The 24,899-nt window shown below is 42.0% G+C and overlaps 1 protein-coding gene and 1 long non-coding RNA gene across 2 annotated transcripts in view; both read left to right on the top strand.

Moving 5' to 3' along the window:
• Positions 1–24,899, top strand: part of LOC127929301 (protein kinase C beta type-like) — a 112,734-nt gene that overhangs the window by 63,427 nt on the left and 24,408 nt on the right. The window contains exons 3-5 of the mRNA XM_052517282.1: positions 4,873–4,955; positions 13,586–13,697; positions 14,217–14,345. Of these exons, the coding sequence (XP_052373242.1) occupies positions 4,873–4,955; positions 13,586–13,697; positions 14,217–14,345 (324 nt within the window). The remainder of the gene's footprint in view (positions 1–4,872; positions 4,956–13,585; positions 13,698–14,216; positions 14,346–24,899) is intronic.
• LOC127929303 (uncharacterized) lies at positions 11,770–12,680 on the top strand. Its single transcript, XR_008134337.1, has 3 exons — positions 11,770–11,855; positions 11,899–11,984; positions 12,028–12,680. It is a non-coding gene; the product is annotated as an uncharacterized LOC127929303 (long non-coding RNA).

The following is a 24,899-nucleotide window of genomic DNA, read 5'->3' as shown; positions in this document are numbered from 1 at the left end:
TATCTCTCCCTCTCCATATCTCTCACTCTCTCTCTCTCAATTCAATTCAAGGGGCTTTATTGTCATGGGAAACATGTGTTAACATTGCCAAAGCAAGAGAGGTAGATAATATACAAGAGTGAAATAAACAATAAAAATTAACAGTAAACATTACACATACAGAAATTTCAAAACAATAAAGACATTACAAAAGTCATATTATATATATATATACAGTGTTGTAACAATGTACAAATAGTTAAAGTACACAAGGGAAAATAAATAAACATAAATATGGGTTGTATTTATAATGGTGTTTGTTCTTCACTGGTTGCCCTTTTCTTGTGGCAACAGGTCACACATCTTGCTGCTGTGATGTCACACTGTGGTATTTCACCCAGTAGATATGGGAGTTTTCGAATTCTTTGTGGACCTGTGTAATCTGAGGGAAATATGTCTCTCTAATATGGTCATACATTGATCAGGAGGTTAGGAAGTGCAGCTCAGTTTCCACCTCATTTTGTGGGCAGTGAGCACATAGCTTGTCTTCTCTTGAGAGCCAGGTCTGTCTACGGCGGCATTTCTCAATAGCAAGGCTATGCTCACTGAGTCTGTACATAGTCAAAGCTTTCCTTAAGTTTGGGTCAGTCACAGTGGTCAGGTATTCTGCCGCTGTGTACTCTCTGTATATATCAATGATGTTGCTCTTGCTGCGGGCGATTCTCTGATCCACCTCTACGCAGACGACACCATTCTATATACTTCCGGCCCGTCCTTGGACACTGTGCTATCTAACCTCCAAACGAGCTTCAATGCCAGGGTAGTGGGTTCGATTCCCGGGACCACCCATACGTAGAATGTATGCACACATGACTGTAAGTCGCTTTGGATAAAAGCGTCTGCTAAATAGCATATATTATTATTATTATTATATATTATACAACACTCCTTCCGTGGCCTCCAACTGCTCTTAAACGCTAGTAAAACCAAATGCATGCTTTTCAACCGATCGCTGCCTGCACCCGCACGCCTGACCAGCATCACCACCCTGGATGGTTCCGACCTTGAATATGTGGACATCTATAAGTACCTAGGTGTCTGGCTAGCCCTAGGACCGTGCCCCAGGACTACCTGACATGATGGCTCCTTGCTGTCCCCAGTCCACCTGACTGTGCTGCTGCTCCAGTTTCAACTGTTCTGCCTTATTATTATTCGACCATGCTGGTCATTTATGAACATTTGAACATCTTGGCCACGTTCTGTTATAATCTCTACCCGGCACAGCCAGAAGAGGACTGGCCACCCCACATAGCCCGGTTCCTCTCTAGGTTTCTTCCTAGGTTCTGGCCTTTCTAGGGAGTTTTTCCTAGCCACCGTGCTTTTACACCTGCATTGTTTGCTGTTTGGGGTTTTAGGCTGGGTTTCTGTACAGCACTTTGAGATATCAGCTGATGTACGAAGGGCTATATAAATAAATTTGATTTGATTTGATTTGATTTAGACTGCAAACTCTCCTTCCAGACTCATATCAAACATCTCCAATCGAAAATCAAATCAAGAGTCTGCTTTCTATTCCGCAACAAAGCCTCCTTCACTCATGCCGCCAAACTTACCCTAGTAAAACTGACTATCCTACCGATCCTCCACTTCGGCGATGTCATCTACAAAATTGCTTCCAACACTCTACTCAGCAAACTGGATGCAGTTTATCACAGTGCCATCCGTTTTGTCACTAAAGCACCTTATACCACCCACCACTGCGACTTGTATGCTCTAGTCGGCTGGCCCTCGCTACATATTCGTCGCCAGACCCACTGGCTCCAGGTCATCTACAAGTCCATGCTAGGTAAAGCTCCGCCTTATCTCAGTTCACTGGTCACTATGGCAACACCCACCCGTAGCATGCGCTCCAGCAGGTGTATCTCACTGATCATCCCTAAAGCCAACACCTCATTTGGCCGCCTTTCGTTCCAGTACTCTGCTGCCTGTGACTGGAACGAATTGCAAAAATCGCTGAAGTTGGAGACTTTTATCTCCCTCACCAACTTCAAACATCTGCTATCTGAGCAGCTAACCGATCGCTGCAGCTGTACATAGTCTATTGGTAAATAGCCACCCATTTTCACCTACCTCATCCCCATACTGTTTTTATTTATTTACTTTTCTGCTCTTTTGCACACCAATATCTCTATCTGTACATGACCATCTGATCATTTATCACTCCAGTGTTAATCTGCAAAATTGTAATTATTCGCCTACCTCCTCATGCCTTTTGCACACAATGTATATAGACTCCCCTTTTTTTCTACTGTGTTATTGACTTGTTAATTGTTTACTCCATGTGTAACTCTGTGTTGTCTGTTCACACTGCTATGCTTTATCTTGGCCAGGTCGCAATTGCAAATGAGAACTTGTTCTCAACTAGCCTACCTGGTTAAATAAAGGTGTTCTCAACCGGCCTACCTGGTTAAATAAAGGTGTTCTCAACTAGCCTACCTGGTTAAATAAAGGTGTTCTCAACTAGCCTACCTGGTTAAATAAAGGTGTTCTCAACCGGCCTACCTGGTTAAATAAAGGTGTTCTCAACTAGCCTACCTGGTTAAATAAAGGTGTTCTCAACTAGCCTACCTGGTTAAATAAAGGTGTTCTCAACTAGCCTACCTGGTTAAATAAAGGTGTTCTCAACCGGCCTACCTGGTTAAATAAAGGTGTTCTCAACTAGCCTACCTGGTTAAATAAAGGTGTTCTCAACTAGCCTACCTGGTTAAATAAAGGTGTTCTCAACTAGCCTACCTGGTTAAATAAAGGTGTTCTCAACTAGCCTACCTGGTTAAATAAAGGTGTTCTCAACTAGCCTACCTGGTTAAATAAAGGTGTTCTCAACTAGCCTACCTGGTTAAATAAAGGTGTTCTCAACTAGCCTACCTGGTTAAATAAAGGTGTTCTCAACTAGCCTACCTGGTTAAATAAAGGTGTTCTCAACTAGCCTACCTGGTTAAATAAAGGTGTTCTCAACTAGCCTACCTGGTTAAATAAAGGTGTTCTCAACTAGCCTACCTGGTTAAATAAAGGTTTTCTCAACTAGCCTACCTGGTTAAATAAAGGTGTTCTCAACTAGCCTACCTGGTTAAATAAAGGTGTTCTCAACTAGCCTACCTGGTTAAATAAAGGTGTTCTCAACTAGCCTACCTGGTTAAATAAAGGTGTTCTCAACTAGCCTACCTGGTTAAATAAAGGTGTTCTCAACTAGCCTACCTGGTTAAATAAAGGTGTTCTCAACTAGCCTACCTGGTTAAATAAAGGTGTTCTCAACTAGCCTACCTGGTTAAATAAAGGTGTTCTCAACTAGCCTACCTGGTTAAATAAAGGTGTTCTCAACTGGCCTACCTGGTTAAATAAAGGTGTTCTCAACTGGCCTACCTGGTTAAATAAAGGTGTTCTCAACTAGCCTACCTGGTTAAATAAAGGTGAAATAAAAATTAAATAAAAAAAGGGCCAAATAGCATTCTAGTTTGCTCTGTTTTTTTGTTAATTCTTTCCAATGTGTCAAGTAATTATCTTTTTGTTTTCTCATGATTTGGTTGGGTCTAATTATGTTGCTGTCCTGGGGCTTTGTGGGGTGTGTTTGTGTTTGTGAACAGAGCCCCAGGACCAGCTTGCTTAGTGGACTCTTCTCCAGGTTCATCTCTCTGTAGGTGATGGCTTTGTTATGGAAGGTTTGTGAATCGCTTCCTTTTAGGTAGTTGTAGAATTTAACGGCTCTTTTCTGGATTTTGATAGTTAGTGGGTATCGGCCTAATTCTGCTCTGCATGCATTAATTGGTGTTCTACGTTGTACACGGAGGATATTTTTGCAGAATTCTGCGTGCAGAGTCTCAATTTGGTGTTTGTCCCATTTTGTGAAGTCTTGGTTGGTGAGCGGACCCCAGACCTCACAACCATAAAGGGCAATGGGCTCTATGACTGATTCAAGTATTTTTAGCCAAATCCTAATTGGTATGTTGAAATTTATGTTCCTTTTGATGGCATAGAAGGCCCTTCTTGCCTTGTCTCTCAGATCGTTCACAGCTTTGTGGAAGTTACCTGTGGCGCTGATGTTTAGGCCAAGGTATGTATAGTTTTTTGTGTGCTCTAGGGCAACAGTGTCTAGATGGAATTTGTATTTGTGGTCCTGGCGACTGGACCTTTTTTGGAACACCATTATTTTGGTCTTACTGAGATTTACTGTCAGGGCCCAGGTCTGACAGAATCTGTGCATAAGATCGAGGTGCTGCTGTAGACCCTCCTTGGTTGGTGACAGAAGGACCAGATCATCAGCAAACAGTAGACATTTGACTTCGGATTCTAGCAGGGGGAGGCCGGGTGCTGCAGACTTTTCTAGTGCCCGCGCCAATTCGTTGATATATATGTTGAAGAGGGTAGGGCTTAAGCTGCATCCCTGTCTCACCCCACGACCCTGTGTGAAGAAATGTGTGTGTTTTTTTGCCAATTTTAACCGCACACTTGTTGTTTGTGTACATGGATTTTATAATGTCGTATGTTTTACCCCCAACACCACTTTCCATCAGTTTGTATAGCAGACCCTCATGCCAAATTGAGTCGAAGGCTTTTTTGAAATCAACGAAGCATGAGAAGACTTTGCCTTTGTTTTGGTTTGTTTGGTCGTCAATTAGGGTGTGCAGGGTGAATACGTGGTCTGTTGTAATGTAATTTGGTAAAAAGCCAATTTGACATTTGCTCAGTACATTGTTTTCATTGAGGAAATATACGAGTCTGCTGTTAATGATATGCAGAGGATTTTCCCAAGGTTACTGTTGACGCATCTCTCTCTCTCTCTCTCTCTCTCTCTCTCTCTCTCTCTCTCTCTCTCTCTCTCTCTCTCCATCTTTCTAGTGTGCTGTTTTGTGGTCCATAAGCGGTGCCATGAGTTCGTCACCTTCCAGTGCCCTGGTGCAGATAAGGGGCCTGATTCAGACGTGAGTATAAAACCCTCTCTGTGTGTGTCTGTGTCTGTGTGTGATTTCCTGGGTTGGTCAATTTGTGCATCCATCTCTGCCTTTTTGTTAGAGACCCACACATTCACTCACTCACACATACACACACACACACACTAACTACCCTGGGGATACTCCTCTTTTCATGAGTTCCCCTTTTCCTGAGTACCATTCCCAGGAGTCCCCTTCCCAGGAGTACCCTTCCCAGGAGTACCCTTCCCAGGAGTACCCTTCTCAGGAGTACCCTTCCCAGGAGTACCCTTCTCAGGAGTACCCTTCCCAGGTGTACCCTTCCCAGGAGTACCCTTCCCAGGAGTACCCTTCTTAGGAGTACCCTTCCCAGGAGTACCCTTCTCAGGAGTACCCTTCTCAGGAGTACCCTTCTCAGGAGTACCCTTCCCAGGTGTACCCTTCCCAGGAGTACCCTTCCCAGGAGTACCCTTATCATGAGTACCCTTCTCATGAGTTCCCTTCCCAGGAGTACCCTTCCCAGGAGTACCCTTCTCAGGAGTACCCTTCCCAGGAGTACCCTTCCCAGGAGTACCCTTTTTAGGAGTACCCTTTTCAAGAAGGTGCCTAATTAGTGCTCTTTCTACCTGGAACACTTCTCCTCCCAGGACTTTAGTCCTTCAGCTTGTTATTCCCAGGTTCTGAACCACCGGGGGCTGGTAAACAGGTTGAACCCTGATCTGTTGGGCCCGGAGTGTCTGTCCAGCTTGGTGTTCACCAGGTTCTGAACCACTGGGGGCTGGTAAAGGGGTTGAACCCTGATCTGTTGGGCCTGAAGTATCTGGCCAGCTTGGTGTTCCCAGGTTCTGAACCACTGGGGGCTGGTAAAGGGGTTGAACCCTGATCTGTTGGGCCTGAAGTATCTGTCCAGCTTGGTATTCCCAGGTTCTGAACCACTGGGGGCTGGTACAATTAACATGACTTGTTAATTGTTTACTCCATGTGTAACTCTGTGTTGTCTGTTCACACTGCTATGCTTTATCTTGGCCAGGTCGCAGTTGCAAATGAGAACTTGTTCTCAACTAGCCTACCTGGTTAAATAAAGGTGTTCTCAACTAGCCTACCTGGTTAAATAAAGGTGTTCTCAACTGGCCTACCTGGTTAAATAAAGGTGTTCTCAACTGGCCTACCTGGTTAAATAAAGGTGTTCTCAACCGGCCTACCTGGTTAAATAAAGGTGTTCTCAACTAGCCTACCTGGTTAAATAAAGGTGTTCTCAACTAGCCTACCTGGTTAAATAAAGGTGAAATAAAAAAATAAATAAAAAAAGGGGTCTCCTTCAAATTGTCATAGTTATTGGCCTCTACTGTCTTCGGATCCTGACAGGCTTTTCACATCTCTCCTTTGAGATAGGGGGCTAGAAGAGCTGACCATGTTGTGTCATGGTCAGCTGACCATCACCGTCAGTCCTTTTTAGTGACCTGACGAGCAGCTGCTTCAACTGGTCCCCTTTGAGCTTCCAGGGAAAACCTCGTGAGGCTCTACCGTGGTAATTGGAGGTATGACTTCATGAAGATCTAGGAGTTGTCCAAGCATAGTTTTCCAAGTTTCCAACTCCGGGATTTGACACGGTTTGCGAAAAAAAAAACAAGAATAAATGTGTGGGGGGAAAAAAGGTAGTGATTTACTCAGATTCCCGAATTCTCCACCGAATGTCAGGAGAAGTATTGGCTGTTCCCCGACTATACGAGCAACACAACAGCAGGAGTTTCACCTTTCAAGATGCTTTTAGTCTCTCTTGCTTTAAGATTTTTTTTAGTGTCTCTTGGAGTTTTTCAGTCCACAAAGCCGTTCAGGCAAAAGCGAGAGTTAAAATATGGCGGCCATCTTGCATTGGCGTCGTTGTGGCTTCATTGGCAGAGTCCGTAACCCTCCTTCTGAGCAGTTCGTTGGAGAGAGTAGGCTACACAGGTGTGGTTCCTGAGTTAGTTAACTTCTTGCGTCGAGCAATCCCGTATCCGGGAGCGTAATCATAGACTCAAGCTCATTACCATAACGCAACGTTAACTATTCATGAAAATCGCAAATGAAATGAAATAAATATATTCACTCACAAGCTTAGCCTTTTGTTAACAACACTGTCATCTCAGATTTTCAAAATATGCTTTTCAACCATAGCTACACAAGCATTTGTGTAAGAGTATTGATAGCCTAGCATAGCATTAAGCCTAGCATTCAGCAACATTTTCACAAAAACAAGAAAAGCATTCAAATAAAATCTTCGGAAGTTTTCAATGAGGAGACTCTCAGTTAGATAGCAAATGTTCATTTTTTTCCAAAAAGATTATTTGTGTAGGAGAAATCGCTCCGTTTTGTTCATCACATTTGGCTAAGAAAAAAAAAACCAAATTCAGTCATTACGACGCCAAACTTTTTTCCAAATTAGCTCCATAATATCGACAGAAACATGGCAAACGTTGTTTAGAATCAATCCTCAAGGTGTTTTTCACATATTCGATGATGAATCATTCGTGGCAGTTTGGTTTCTCCTCGGAAGCAAACGGAAAAATACACGCAGCTGGAGATTACGCAATAATTGCGACGGAGGACACCAAGCGACCACCTGGTAGATGTAGTCTCTTATGGTCAATCTTCCAATGACATGCCTACAAATACGTCACAATGCTGCAGACACCTTGGGGAAACGACAGAAAGTGTAGGCTCATTCCTGGCGCATTCACGGCCATATAAGGAAACATTGGAACACAGCGCCTTCAAAATCTGGGGCACTTCCTGTTTGAAATTTCATCTTGGTTTCGCCTGTAGCATTAGTTCTGTGGCACTCACAGACAATATCTTTGCAGTTTTGGAAACGTCAGAGTGTTTTCTTTCCAAAGCTGCCAATTATATGCATCGTCGAACATCTTTTCGTGACAAAATATCTTGTTTAAAATGGGAACGTTTTTTTTATCCAAAAATTAAGAGCCCCTATATCCAAGAAGTTAAGCAATTATACATTTTACCTTCATTTAAACATGTTGGTGTTTCCTTTATTTTGGCAGTTACCTGGTGACACAACACCTTATTAAGAAACTATGTAGGTGTTTATTTAAACAAGTCAGTTTAAAAACAAATTATTATTTTACATTGACGGCCTAGGAACAGTGGGTTAACTGCCTTGTTCAGGAGGCAGAACGACAGATGTTTTTGTTGTCAGTTGTCAGCTTGGTGTTTCGATCCAGCAATCTTTCGGTTACAAGTCCAACGCTCTAACCGCTAGGCTACCTACCTCCTCTACGTTTATTAAGACACTGTGTTGGTGTTTCCTTTATTCTGGCAGTTACCTGGTGGTTGGTCACCCGCCTTATTAAGACACTATGTTGGTGTTTCCTTTATTCTGGCAGTTACCTGGTGGCCCAACGCCTTGTTAAGACACTATGTTGGTGTTTCCTTTATTCTGGCAGTTACCTGGTGGCCCAACGCCTTATTAAGACACTATGTTGGTGTTTCCTTTATTCTGGCAGTTACCTGTATATTACAAGAGAAGGGTGAAGTTTCTATGGTATCTATAACAGAACTAGGTTAATGAGTCTTGTTACCGTTGGGATGGACAGACTATAATGAAACCTATATATTTTCCTCTCTGTGTGTCAGAACAGGAGAATCACCAGACTGAGATCTATGTATAGATAAACAGTTCCCTCTGAGAACTGATCTAGAACCTGTTATTCTCCACTGAGAGCCTCACCTTCACCTCAGCGCTCAGAGATAACATCTGGCCCCGGACCTGTGACTAAGGGGAACAGTAACTACCTGTGATTATGTCTACTACTACACTCGGAAACAATATGAACAATTAGGAAAAATTATATCACACTAATTATCGTGATAGCCTTATGAAAGGTACAGAGCGAGGAGGAAGAGAGAGAAATGGGAGGAGAATGAGAGAGAGATGGGGGGGAGTGAGGTAGAGGGACAGAGAGCGAGAGAGAGAGATATGGGGAGAGTGAGAGAGATAGTGATGAGTGAGAGAGAGAGAGAGATGGGGATAGAGTGAGAGAGATAGAGAGATATGGGGAGAGTGAGAGAGATGGGGGGTGAGAGAGATGGGGGGAGAGACAGGTAGAGGGACAGAGAGCGAGAGAGAGAGAGAAGGAGAGAGAGGGGGAGATAATATGTGGCTAACAAGTGGGAGTAGAGGTTTGGAAGTCCGGGCTCTGGCTGTGTCTCTTTCTCTTTCTTCTCTCTCTCTCTCTCTCTCTCTCTCTCTCTCTCTCTCTCTCTCTCTCTCTCTCTCTCTCTCTCTCTCTCTCTCTCTGTCTCTTTCTGTGTCTCTTTGTCATTCATACATGTCACAAATCTGTTATGATGGAGAGGTGGTGTATGCTGATTGGTTGTTGTCTCTCTGTTACCGGCGGCAACATCTCTCCCACAAATTTGATATTATATATTCTCCCTCCCCCATCAACGCCCACACACACACACACACACACACACACACACACACACACACACACACACACACACACACACACACACACACACACACACACACACACACACACACACACACACACACACACACACACACACACACACACCGCACCCACTCAAACCCAATCAAAGCACATAAAAAAAACTCTCCCCCTCTGTCTTTCAGTCTTTCTCCCCCCTCTCTCTCCCAATCGCTCCCTTGATCTCTTTGTCTCCCTATTTCTATCTCTCTCTCTCTCTCTCTCTCTCTCTCTCTCTCTCTCTCTCTCTCTCTCTCTCTCTCTTTCTCTCTCTCTCTCTCTCTTTTTCAATCTCTCTCTCTCTCTCTCTCTCTCTCTCTCTCTCTCTCTCTCTCTCTCTCTCTCTCTCTCTCTCTCTCTCTCTCTCTCTCTCTCTCTCTCTCTCTCTCTCTCTCTCTCTCTCTCTCTCTCTCTCTCTCTCTCTCTCTCCCCATCTCTCTCTCTCTTTCAATCTCTCTCCCCATCTATCTCTCTCTCTTTCAGTCTCCCCACCTCTCTCACGACACAGTGATTTCCATGAATTAGCTGATATATTGGACCAATATGTTTTGGTCTATTGTCTCTTCTTCTCTGTGAACTTTGTCAATAAGTCCCTCGACAGTATAATTCAGAAAGTATTCAGACCCCTTGACTTTTTTTCAACATTTTGTTACGTTACTCTAAAATGGATTAAATCATTTTTCCCCCCTTCATCAATCTACGCACACTCCACAATGACATCACAATACTCCATAATGACATCACAATACCCCATAATGACATCACAATACCCCATAATGACATCACAATATCCCATAACAACATCACAATACTCCATAATGACATCACAATACTCCATAATGACATCACAATACCCCATAATGACATCACAATACTCCATAATGACAAAGCAAAAACATGTTTTTAGAAATGTTTGCAAATGTATTAAAAATAAAAGCTGAAATATCAACTTGACATAAGTATTCAGACCCTTTACTCAGTATCAAATCAAATCAAATGTATTTATATAGCCCTTCGTACATCAGCTGATATCTCAAAGTGCTGTACAGAAACCCAGCCTAAAACCCCAAACAGCAAGCAAGGCAGGTGTAGAAGCATGGTGGCTAGGAAAAACTCCCTAGAAAGGCCAAAACCTAGGAAGAAACCTAGAGAGGAACCAGGCTATGTGGGGTGGCCAGTCCTCTTCTGGCTGTGCCGAGTGGAGATTATAAACCTAGAGAGGAACCAGGCTATGTGGGGTGGCCAGTCCTCTTCTGGCTGTGCCGAGTGGAGATTAGAAACCTAGAGAGGAACCAGGCTATGTGGGGTGGCCAGTCCTCTTCTGGCTGTGCCGAGTGGAGATTAGAAACCTAGAGAGGAACCAGGCTATGTGGGGTGGCCAGTCCTCTTCTGGCTGTGCCGAGTGGAGATTAGAAACCTAGAGAGGAACCAGGCTATGTGGGGTGGCCAGTCCTCTTCTGGCTGTGCCGAGTGGAGATTAGAAACCTAGAGAGGAACCAGGCTATGTGGGGTGGCCAGTCCTCTTCTGGCTGTGCTGAGTGGAGATTATAAACCTAGAGAGGAACCAGGCTATGTGGGGTGGCCAGTCCTCTTCTGGCTGTGCCGGGTAGAGGAACCAGGCTATGTGGGGTGGCCAGTCCTCTTCTGGCTGTGCTGAGTGGAGATTATAACAGAACATGGCCAAGATGTCAATACTTTGTTGAAGCACCTTTGACAGCGATTACAACCTTGAGTCTTCTTGGGTATGACGCTACAAGCTTGGCACACCTGTATTTGGGGAGTTTCTCCCATTCTTCTCTGCAGATCCTCTCAAGCTCTGTCAGGTTGGATGGGTAGCGTCGCTGCACAGCTATTTTCACGTCTCTCCAGAGATGTTCGATCAGGTTCAAGTCCGGGCTCTGGCTGGGCCACTCGAAGACGTTCAGAGACTTGTCCCAAAGCCACTCCTGCGTTGTCTTGGCTGTGTGCTTAGAGTCATTGTCCTGTTCTGGTCTGTTCTCCTGATCATCTACTGTCATCATCTCTATATATTGTTCTGGTCTGTTTTCCTGATCATCTACTGTCATCAACTCTCTATATTGTTCTGGTCTGTTCTCCTGATCATCTACTGTCATCAACTCTCTATATTGTTCTGGTCTGTTTTCCTGATCATCTACTGTCATCAACTCTCTATATTGTTCTGGTCTGTTCTCCTGATCAACTACTGTCATCAACAACAACGAGGCGCAGCGAGCACACATAGCAGTTCGACATGCCAAATGTCCTATTCCCTAATTGCCATAGCCTAAATCAGGGCTGTCCACACCTCTTCCTGGAGATCTACCACCCTGTAGGTTTTCAGTCCAACCCTCTTCCTGGAGATCTACTGTCCTGTAGGTTTTCAGTCCAACCCTCTTCCTGGAGATCTACTGTCCTGTAGGTTTTCAGTCCAACCCTCTTCCTGGAGATCTACCACCCTGTAGGTTTTCAGTCCAACCCTCTTCCTGGAGATCTACTGTCCTGTAGGTTTTCAGTCCAACCCTCTTCCTGGAGATCTACTGTCCTGTAGGTTTTCAGTCCAACCCTCTTCCTGGAGATCTACCACCCTGTAGGTTTTCAGTCCAACCCTCTTCCTGGAGATCTACTGTCCTGTAGGTTTTCAGTCCAACCCTCTTCCTGGAGATCTACTGTCCTGTAGGTTTTCAGTCCAACCCTCTTCCTGGAGATCTACTGTCCTGTAGGTTTTCAGTCCAACCCTCTTCCTGGAGATCTACTGTCCTGTAGGTTTTCAGTCCAACCCTCTTCCTGGAGATCTACTGTCCTGTAGGTTTTCAGCCCAACCCTCTTCCTGGAGATCTACTGTCCTGTAGGTTTTCAGTCCAACCCTCTTCCTGGAGATCTACTGTCCTGTAGGTTTTCAGCCCAACCCTCTTCCTGGAGATCTACTGTCCTGTAGGTTTTCAGTCCAACCCTCTTCCTGGAGATCTACTGTCCTGTAGGTTATCAGTCCAACCCTCTTCCTGGAGATCTACTGTCCTGTAGGTTTTCAGTCCAACCCTCTTCCTGGAGATCTACTGTCCTGTAGGTTTTCAGTCCAACCCTCTTCCTGGAGATCTACCACCCTGTAGGTTTTCAGCCCAACCCTCTTCCTGGAGATCTACTGTCCTGTAGGTTTTCAGTCCAACCCTCTTCCTGGAGATCTACTGTCCTGTAGGTTTTCAGTCCAACCCTCTTCCTGGAGATCTACTGTCCTGTAGGTTTTCAGTCCAACCCTCTTCATGGAGATCTACTGTCCTGTAGGTTTTCAGTCCAACCCTGTTCCTGGAGATCTACTGTCCTGTAGGTTTTCAGTCCATCTAAGGTCTTATTGAGCAGCTAATTAGTAGAATCAGGTGTGTTAAATTAGGGTTGGACTGAAAACCTTCCATCTCTCTCTCTCCTTCCATCTCTCTCTCTCTCTCTCTCTCTCTCTCTCTCCTTCCATCTCTCTCTCTCCTTCCATCTCTCTCTCTCTCTCTCCTTCCATCTCTCTCTCTCTCTCCTTCCATCTCTCTCTCTCTCCTTCCATCTCTCTCTCTCTCTCTCTCTCTCTCTCTCTCTCTCTCTCTCTCTCTCTCTCTCTCTCTCCTTCCATCTCTCTCTCTCTCTCCTTCCATCTCTCTCTCTCTCTCCTTCCATCTCTCTCTCTCTCTCCTTCCATCTCTCTCTCTCTCTCTTCCATCTCCCTCTCTCTCTCTCTCTCCTTCCATCTCTCTCTCTCTTTCCATCTCTCTCTCTCCTTCCATCTCTCTCTCTCCTTCCATCTCTCTCTCTCTCCTTCCATCTCTCTCTCTCCTTCCATCTCTCTCTCTCTCTCTCTCTCTCTCTCTCTCCTTCCATCTCTCTCTCTCCTTCCATCTCTCTCTCTCTCTCTCTCTCTCTCTCTCTCTCTCTCTCTCTCTCTCTCTCTCTCTCTCTCTCTCTCTCTCTCTCTCTCTCTCTTCCATCTCTCTCTCTCTCCTTCCATCTCTCTCTCTCTCCTTCCATCTCTCTCTCTCTCTTCAATTGACTTTATTGACATGGCAAGTTCATTAATTACTTACATTGTCAAAGTATACATATCGAAAAGTATATATTTATATATAAATAAATGGTGGGACCAGCACCAATAATAATAATCTCTCTCTCCAGGACCCGAGGAGTAAACACAGGTTTAAGGTCCATACCTACTCCAGCCCTACGTTCTGTGACCACTGTGGATCCCTACTCTACGGGCTGCTACACCAGGGCATGAGATGTGACCGTACGTACTGTCTTCTTCCCCCATCCCGTTCCTCCTCCTCCTTCTCTCTCTGTCTCTATCGCTCTCTGTCTCTCTCTCTGCCTCTCTCTCTGTCTCTCTCTCTCTCCGTCTGTCTCTCTGTCTCTATCGCTCTCTGTCTCTCTCTCCGTCTGTCTCTCTGTCTCTCTCTCTCTCCGTCTGTCTCTCTGTCTCTATCGCTCTCTGTCTCTCTCTCTGTCTGTCTCTCTGTCTCTCTCTCTCCATCTCTCATCTCTTTCCTCCTCCTTCTCTCTCTGTCTCTATCGCTCTCTGTCTCTCTCTCTCTCTCTCTCTCTGTCTCTTTCTCTCTCTCCTATTATCTAATAGTTATGGCTGCAGTAACTGCCATGCTTCTGTATAATTATCACTAGGATATCATATCCGTGTGTGTGTGTGTGTGTGTGTGTGTGTGTGTGTGTGTGTGTGTGTGTGTGTGTGTGTGTGTGTGTGTGTGTGTGTGTGTGTGTGTGTGTGTGTGTGTGTGTGTGTCTCTCTCTCCAGATTGTATGATGAACATTCACAAGCGTTGTGTGTCCAACGTTCCCAGTCTGTGTGGAACGGACCACACTGAGAGGAGAGGACGCATCCAGATCACAGCAGATATCAAGGACAACAAACTTACCGTCACCAGTCAGTACACACACACACACACACACACACACACACACACACACACACACACACACACACACACACAACAAGGGTTTTATAAGACAGCTCTTTTGTGTTGTGTAAGTGCTGCAGCAGTAGAATAAAGCCAGGGGCAGATATTCTAGATAAAAACAGGGGCAGATATTCTAGATAAAGATATTCTAGATAAAGACAGGGACAGATATTCTACATGAAGATATTCTAGATAAAGATATTCTAGATAAAGACAGGGACAGATATTCTACATGAAGATATTCTAGATAAAGATATTCTAGATAAAGACAGGGACAGATATTCTAGATAAAGATATTCTAGATAAAGACAGGGACAGATATTATTATTATTATTATTATTATTATTATTAGATATTCTCGATAAAGACAGGGGCAGATATTCTAGATAAAGACAGGGACAGATATTCTCGATAAAGACAGGGGCAGATATTCTAGATAAAGACAGGGACAGATATTCTAGATAAAGACAGGGACAGATATTCTAGATAAAGACAGGGACAGATATTCTAGATAAAGATATTCTAGATAAAGACAGGGACAGATATTCTACATAAAGATATTCTAGATAAAGACAGGGACAGATATTCTAGATAAAGACAGGGGCAGATATTCTAGATAAAGACAGGGGCAGATATTCTAGATAAAGACAGGGACAGATATTCTAGATAAAGACAGGGGCAGATATTCTAGATAAAGACAGGGACAGATATTCTAGATAAAGACAGGGGCAGATATTCTAGATAAAGACAGGGACAGATATTCTAGATAAAGACAGGGGCAGATATTCTAGATAAAGACAGGGACAGATATTCTAGATAAAGATATTCTAGATAAAGACAGGGGCAGATATTCTAGATAAAGACAGGGGCAGATATTCTAGATAAAGACAGGGACAGATATTCTAGATAAAGACAGGGACAGATATTCTACATAAAGATATTCTAGATAAAGACGGGGACAGATATTCTACATAAAGATATTCTAGATAAAGACAGGGACAGATATTCTACATAAAGATATTCTAGATAAAGACAGGGGCAGATATTCTAGATAAAGACAGGGACAGATATTCTACATAAAGATATTCTAGATAAAGACAGGGACAGATATTCTACATAAAGATATTCTAGATAAAGACGGGGACAGATATTCTACATAAAGATATTCTAGATAAAGACAGGGACAGATATTCTACATAAAGATATTCTAGATAAAGACGGGGGCAGATATTCTAGATAAAGATATTCTAGATAAAGACAGGGACAGATATTCTAGATAAAGACAGGGACAGATATTCTACATAAAGATATTCTAGATAAAGACAGGGACAGATATTCTACATAAAGATATTCTAGATAAAGACGGGGACAGATATTCTACATAAAGATATTCTAGATAAAGACAGGGACAGATATTCTAGATAAAGACAGGGACAGATATTCTAGATAAAGATATTCTAGATAAAGACAGGGGCAGATATTCTAGATAAAGACGGGGACAGATATTCTACATAAAGATATTCTAGATAAAGACAGGGACAGATATTCTACATAAAGATATTCTAGATAAAGACAGGGGCAGATATTCTAGATAAAGACAGGGGCAGATATTCTAGATAAAGATATTCTAGATAAAGACGGGGACAGATATTCTAGATAAAGATATTCTAGATAAAGACAGGGACAGATATTCTAGATAAAGACAGGGACAGATATTCTAGATAAAGATATTCTAGATAAAGACAGGGACAGATATTCTAGATAAAGACAGGGACAGATATTCTAGATAAAGATATTCTAGATAAAGACAGGGACAGATATTCTAGATAAAGATATTCTAGATAAAGACAGGGACAGATATTCTAGATAAAGACAGGGACAGATATTCTAGATAAAGATATTCTAGATAAAGACAGGGACAGATATTCTAGATAAAGACAGGGACAGATATTCTAGATAAAGACAGGGGCAGATATTCTAGATAAAGACAGGGACAGATATTCTAGATAAAGACAGGGGCAGATATTCTAGATAAAGACAGGGACAGATATTCTAGATAAAGATATTCTAGATAAAGACAGGGACAGATATTCTACATAAAGATATTCTAGATAAAGACAGGGACAGATATTCTACATAAAGATATTCTAGATAAAGACAGGGACAGATATTCTACATAAAGATATTCTAGATAAAGATATTCTAGATAAAGACAGGGACAGATATTCTAGATAAAGACAGGGACAGATATTCTACATAAAGATATTCTAGATAAAGACAGGGACAGATATTCTAGATAAAGACAGGGGCAGATATTCTAGATAAAGACGGGGGCAGATATTCTAGATAAAGACAGGGACAGATATTCTACATAAAGATATTCTAGATAAAGATATTCTAGATAAAGACAGGGACAGATATTCTAGATAAAGACAGGGACAGATATTCTAGATAAAGATATTCTAGATAAAGACAGGGGCAGATATTCTACATAAAGATATTCTAGATAAAGATATTCTAGATAAAGACAGGGACAGATATTCTACATAAAGATATTCTAGATAAAGATATTCTAGATAAAGACAGGGACAGATATTCTACATAAAGATATTCTAGATAAAGATATTCTAGATAAAGACAGGGACAGATATTCTAGATAAAGACAGGGACAGATATTCTACATAAAGATATTCTAGATAAAGATATTCTAGATAAAGACAGGGACAGATATTCTAGATAAAGACAGGGGCAGATATTCTACATAAAGATATTCTAGATAAAGATATTCTAGATAAAGACAGGGACAGATATTCTAGATAAAGACAGGGGCAGATATTCTAGATAAAGATATTCTAGATAAAGACAGGGACAGATATTCTAGATAAAGACAGGGGCAATATTCTAGACAAGGGCAGATATTCTAGATAAAGACAGGGGCAGATATTCTAGATAAAGATATTCTAGATAAAGACGGGGGCAGATATTCTACATAAAGATATTCTAGATAAATATATTCTAGATAAAGACAGGGACAGATATTCTAGATAAAGACAGGGACAGATATTCTAGATAAAGACAGGGGCAGATATTCTAGATAAAGACGGGGGCAGATATTCTAGATAAAGATATTCTAGATAAAGATATTCTAGATAAAGACAGGGACAGATATTCTAGATAAAGACAGGGGCAGATATTCTAGATAAAGACAGGGACAGATATTCTAGATAAAGATATTCTAGATAAAGACAGGGGCAGATATTCTAGATAAAGACAGGGACAGATATTCTAGATAAAGACAGGGACAGATATTCTAGATAAAGACAGGGACAGATATTCTAGATAAAGACAGGGGCAGATATTCTAGATAAAGACAGGGGCAGATATTCTAGATAAAGATATTCTAGATAAATATATTCTAGATAAAGACAGGGACAGATATTCTAGATAAAGATATTCTAGATAAAGACAGGGACAGATATTCTAGATAAAGACAGGGGCAGATATTCTTGTTTCTATTGGACCAGACAGTCACATGGAGATGAAGGACTTGTTTCTATTGGTCCAGACGGTCAGATGGAGATGATGGCCTTGTTTCTATTGGACCAGACAGTCACATGGAGATGAAGGCCTTGTTTCTCATAAAAACTTCCTTCCTTCTATTCAGCCAGTGACTGTTCTGCCAGCTCTTAATAATGACCCGTTACATAGCTAGCACCTATTAACCAATGGCTGATCTGACAGCTCTTAATAATGGCCCATTACATAGCTAGCACCTATTAACCAATGGCTGATCACACAGCTCTTAATAATGGCCCATTACATAGCTAGCACCTATTAACCAATCACTGATCTGACAGCTCTTAATAATGGCCCGTTACATAGCTAGTACCTATTAACCAATGACTGATCTGACAGCTCTTAATAATGGCCCGTTACATTAGTACCTATTAACCAATCACTGATCTAACAGCTCTTAATAATGGCCCGTTACATAGCTAGCACCTATTAACCAATGGCTGATCACACAGCTCTTAATAATGGCCCATTACATAGCTAGCACCTATTAACCAATCACTGATCTGACAGCTCTTAATAATGGCCCGTTACATAGCTAGCACCTATTCAGCCAATCACTGATCACACAGCTCTTAATAATGGCCCGTTACATAGCTAGCACCTATTAACCAATGACTGATCACACAGCTCTTAATAATGGCCCATTACATAGCTAGCACCTATTAACCAATCACTGATCACACAGCTCTTAATAACGGCCCATTACATAGCTAGCACCTATTAACCAATCACTGATCACACAGCTCTTAATAATGGCCCGTTACATAGCTAGCACCTATTAACCAATCACTGATCTGACAGCTCTTAATAATGGCCCGTTACATAGCTAGCACCTATTAACCAATCACTGATCTGACAGCTCTTAATAATGGCCCATTACATAGCTAGCACCTATTAACCAATCACTGATCACACAGCTCTTAATAATGGCCCATTACATAGCTAGCACCTATTAACCAATCACTGATCTGACAGCTCTTAATAATGGCCCATTACATAGCTAGCACCTATTAACCAATCACTGATCTGACAGCTCTTAATAATGGCCCATTACATAGCTAGCACCTATTAACCAATCACTGATCACACAGCTCTTAATAATGGCCCATTACATAGCTAGCACCTATTAACCAATCACTGATCACACAGCTCTTAATAATGGCCCATTACATAGCTAGCACCTATTAACCAATCACTGATCTGACAGCTCTTAATAATGGCCCGTTACATAGCTAGCACCTATTAACCAATCACTGATCACACAGCTCTTAATAACGGCCCATTACATAGCTAGCACCTATTAACCAATCACTGATCTGACAGCTCTTAATAATGGCCCATTACATAGCTAGCACCTATTCAGCCAGTGACTGATCTGACAGCTCTTAATAATGGCCCGTTACATAGCTAACACCGATTAACCAATGGCTGATCTGACAGCTCTTAATAATGGCCCATTACATAGCTAGCACCTATTCAGCCAGTGACTGATCACACAGCTCTTAATAATGGCCCATTACATAGCTAGCACCTATTAACCAATGGCTGATCTGACAGCTCTTAATAATGGCCCGTTACATAGCTAGCACCTATTAACCAATCACTGATCTGACAGCTCTTAATAATGGCCCATTACATAGCTAGCACCTATTAACCAATGGCTGATCACACAGCTCTTAATAATGGCCCGTTACATAGCTAGCACCTATTAACCAATGGCTGATCACACAGCTCTTAATAATGGCCCGTTACATAGCTAGCACCTATTAACCAATGGCTGATCTGACAGCTCTTAATAATGGCCCATTACATAGCTAGCACCTATTAACCAATGGCTGATCTGACAGCTCTTAATAATGGCCCATTACATAGCTAGCACCTATTAACCAATGGCTGATCTGACAGCTCTTAATAATGGCCCATTACATAGCTAGCACCTATTAACCAATCACTGATCACACAGCTCTTAATAATGGCCCGTTACATAGCTAGCACCTATTAACCAATGGCTGATCTGACAGCTCTTAATAATGGCCCGTTACATAGCTAGCACCTATTAACCAATGGCTGATCTGACAGCTCTTAATAATGGCCCATTACATAGCTAGCACCTATTAACCAATCACTGATCTGACAGCTCTTAATAATGGCCCATTACATAGCTAGCACCTATTAACCAATCACTGATCTGACAGCTCTTAATAATGGCCCGTTACATAGCTAGCACCTATTAACCAATCACTGATCTGACAGCTCTTAATAATGGCCCATTACATAGCTAGCACCTATTAACCAATCACTGATCTGACAGCTCTTAATAATGGCCCGTTACATAGCTAGTACCTATTAACCAATCACTGATCTGACAGCTCTTAATAATGGCCCATTACATAGCTAGCACCTATTAACCAATCACTGATCTGACAGCTCTTAATAATGGCCCGTTACATAGCTAGCACCTATTAACCAATCACTGATCTGACAGCTCTTAATAATGGCCCGTTACATAGCTAGCACCTATTAACCAATCACTGATCTGACAGCTCTTAATAATGGCCCATTACATAGCTAGCACCTATTAACCAATCACTGATCTGACAGCTCTTAATAATGGCCCGTTACATAGCTAGCACCAATCACTGATCTGAAGCTCAATAATGGCCCATTACATAGATCCAATGATCACACAGCTCTTAATAATGGCCCATTACATAGCTAGCACCTATTAACCAATGGCTGATCTGACAGCTCTTAATAATGGCCCGTTACATAGCTAGCACCTATTAACCAATGGCTGATCTGACAGCTCTTAATAATGGCCCACATAGCTACCTATTAACCAATGCTGAGCACCTATTAACCAATCATTAACTGATCTGACAGCTCTTAATAATGGCCCATTACATAGCTAGCACCTATTAACCAATCACTGATCTGACAGCTCTTAATAATGGCCCATTACATAGCTAGCACCTATTAACCAATCACTGATCTGACAGCTCTTAATAATGGCCCATTACATAGCTAGCACCTATTAACCAATCACTGATCTGACAGCTCTTAATAATGGCCCGTTACATAGCTAGTACCTATTAACCAATCACTGATCTGACAGCTCTTAATAATGGCCCATTACATAGCTAGCACCTATTAACCAATCACTGATCTGACAGCTCTTAATAATGGCCCGTTACATAGCTAGCACCTATTAACCAATCACTGATCTGACAGCTCTTAATAATGGCCCGTTACATAGCTAGCACCTATTAACCAATCACTGATCTGACAGCTCTTAATAATGGCCCATTACATAGCTAGCACCTATTAACCAATCACTGATCTGACAGCTCTTAATAATGGCCCGTTACATAGCTAGCACCTATTAACCAATCACTGATCTGACAGCTCTTAATAATGGCCCATTACATAGCTAGCACCTATTAACCAATCACTAGCACCTGTTTGAACAGAGAAGGAAGGATGGTGAAGGTGTTTGAACAGAGAAGGAAGGAAGGATGGTGATGGTGTTTGAACAGGGAAGGAAGGATGGTGTTTGAACAGGGAAGGAAGGATGGTGAAGGTGTTTGAACAGGGAAGGAAGGATGGTGAAGGTGTTTGAACAGGGAAGGAAGGATGGTGAAGGTGTTTGAACAGGGAAGGAAGGAAGGATGGTGAAGGTGTTTGAACAGGGAAGGAAGGAAGGATGGTGAAGGTGTTTGAACAGGGAAGGAAGGATGGTGAAGGTGTTTGAACAGGGAAGGAAGGAAGGATGGTGAAGGTGTTTGAACAGGGAAGGAAGGATGGTGAAGGTGTTTGAACAGGGAAGGAAGGACGGTGAAGGTGTTTGAACAGGGAAGGAAGGATGGTGAAGGTGTTTGAACAGGGAAGGAAGGATGGTGAAGGTGTTTGAACAGGGAAGGAAGGATGGTGAAGGTGTTTGAACAGGGAAGGAAGGAAGGATGGTGAAGGTGTTTGAACAGGGAAGGAAGGATGGTGAAGGTGTTTGAACAGGGAAGGAAGGAAGGATGGTGAAGGTGTTTGAACAGGGAAGGAAGGATGGTGAAGGTGTTTGAACAGGGAAGGAAGGATGGTGAAGGTGTTTGAACAGGGAAGGAAGGATGGTGAAGGTGTTTGAACAGGGAAGGAAGGATGGTGAAGGTGTTTGAACAGGGAAGGAAGGATGGTGAAGGTGTTTGAACAGGGAAGGAAGGATGGTGAAGGTGTTTGAACAGGGAAGGAAGGATGGTGAAGGTGTTTGAACAGGGAAGGAAGGATGGTGAAGGTGTTTGAACAGGGAAGGAAGGATGGTGAAGGTGTTTGAACAGGGAAGGAAGGAAGGATGGTGAAGGTGTTTGAACAGGGAAGGAAGGATGGTGAAGGTGTTTGAACAGGGAAGGAAGGATGGATGGTGAAGGTGTTTGAACAGGGAAGGAAGGATGATGTTTGAACAGGGAAGGAAGGATGGTGAAGGTGTTTGAACAGGGAAGGAAGGATGGTGAAGGTGTTTGAACAGGGAAGGAAGGATGGTGAAGGTGTTTGAACAGGGAAGGAAGGAAGGATGGTGAAGGTGTTTGAACAGGGAAGGAAGGATGGTGAAGGTGTTTGAACAGGGAAGGAAGGAAGGATGGTGAAGGTGTTTGAACAGGGAAGGAAGGAAGGATGGTGAAGGTGTTTGAACAGGGAAGGAAGGATGGTGAAGGTGTTTGAACAGGGAAGGAAGGAAGGATGGTGAAGGTGTTTGAACAGGGAAGGAAGGATGGTGAAGGTGTTTGAACAGGGAAGGAAGGATGGTGAAGGTGTTTGAACAGAGAAGGAAGGATGGTGAAGGTGTTTGAACAGGGAAGGAAGGACGGTGAAGGTGTTTGAACAGGGAAGGAAGGATGGTGAAGGTGTTTGAACAGGGAAGGAAGGATGGTGAAGGTGTTTGAACAGAGAAGGAAGGACGGTGAAGGTGTTTGAACAGGGAAGGAAGGATGGTGTTTGAACATGGAAGGAAGGATGGTGAAGGTGTTTGAACAGGGAAGGAAAGATGGTGAAGGTGTTTGAACAGGGAAGGAAGGATGGTGAAGGTGTTTGAACAGGGAAGGATGGAAGGTAGATGTGTTGAGCAGGGTTAGCAGATGTTATTGGTCACATGGTTAGCAGATGTTATTGGTCACATGGTTAGCAGATGTTATTGGTCACATGGTTAGCAGATGTTATTGGTCACATACACATGGTTAGCAGATGTTACTGGTCACATACACATGGTTAGCAGATGTTAATGGTCACATACACAGGGTTAGCAGATGTTATTGGTCACATACACATGGTTATCAGATGTTATTGGTCACATACACATGGTTAGCAGATGTTATTGGTCACATACACATGGTTAGCAGATGTTATTGGTCACATACACATGGTTATCAGATGTTATTGGTCACATACACATGGTTAGCAGATGTTATTGGTCACATACACATGGTTATCAGATGTTATTGGTCACATACACATGGTTAGCAGATGTTATTGGTCACATACACAGGGTTAGCAGATGTTATTGGTCACATACACATGGTTAGCAGATGTTAATGGTCACATACACAGGGTTAGCAGATGTTAATGGTCACATACACATGGTTAGCAGATGTTATTGGTCACATACACATGGTTAGCAGATGTTAATGGTCACATACACAGGGTTAGCAGATGTTAATGGTCACATACACATGGTTAGCAGATGTTATTGGTCACATACACATGGTTAGCAGATGTTAATGGTCACATACACATGGTTAGCAGATGTTAATGGTCACATACACAGGGTTAGCAGATGTTAATGGTCACATACACATGGTTAGCAGATGTTAATGGTCACATACACATGGTTAGCAGATGTTAATGGTCACATACACATGGTTAGCAGATGTTAATGGTCACATACACATGGTTAGCAGATGTTAATGCGAGTGTCGCGAAATGCTTGTTTTTCTAACTCCGACAGTGCAGTAGTATCTAACAATTTCACAACAATAACCACAAATCTAAGTAAAGGAATGGAATTTAGAATATATAAATATATGGAATAGCAATGTCTGAGCGGCATAGACTAAGATACAGTAGAATAGTATAGAATACAGTATATACATATGAGATGAGTAATGCATAGACTAAGATACAGTAGAATAGTATAGAATACAGTATATACATATGAGATGAGTAATGCATAGACTAAGATACAGTAGAATAGAATACAGTATATACATATGAGATGAGTAATGCATAGACTAAGATACAGTAGAATAGTATAGAATACAGTATATACATATGAGATGAGTAATGCATAGACTAAGATACAGTATAATAGTATAGAATACAGTATATACATATGAGATGAGTAATGCATAGACTAAGATACAGTAGAATAGTATAGAATACAGTATATACATATGAGATGAGTAATGCATAGACTAAGATACAGTAGATGGTATAGAATACAGTATATACATATGAGATGAGTAATGCATAGACTAAGATACAGTAGAATAGTATAGAATACAGTATATACATATGAGATGAGTAATGCATAGACTAAGATACAGTAGAATAGTATAGAATACAGTATATACATATGAGATGAGTAATGTATAGACTAAGATACAGTAGAATAGTATAGAATACAGTATATACATATGAGATGAGTAATGCATAGACTAAGATACAGTAGAATAGTATAGAATACAGTATATACATATGAGATGAGTAATGTATAGACTAAGATACAGTAGAATAGTATAGAATACAGTATATACATATGAGATGAGTAATGCATAGACTAAGATACAGTAGAATAGTATAGAATACAGTATATACATATGAGATGAGTAATACATAGACTAAGATACAGTAGAATAGTATAGAATACAGTATCTACATATGAGATGAGTAATGCATAGACTAAG

This window comes from Oncorhynchus keta, unplaced genomic scaffold (genome assembly GCF_023373465.1).
Source record: "Oncorhynchus keta strain PuntledgeMale-10-30-2019 unplaced genomic scaffold, Oket_V2 Un_scaffold_6375_pilon_pilon, whole genome shotgun sequence".
Lineage (NCBI taxonomy): Eukaryota > Metazoa > Chordata > Actinopteri > Salmoniformes > Salmonidae > Oncorhynchus > Oncorhynchus keta.
Note: the sequence above shows the minus strand (reverse complement) of the source record. Positions and strands in the feature narration are given on the sequence as shown.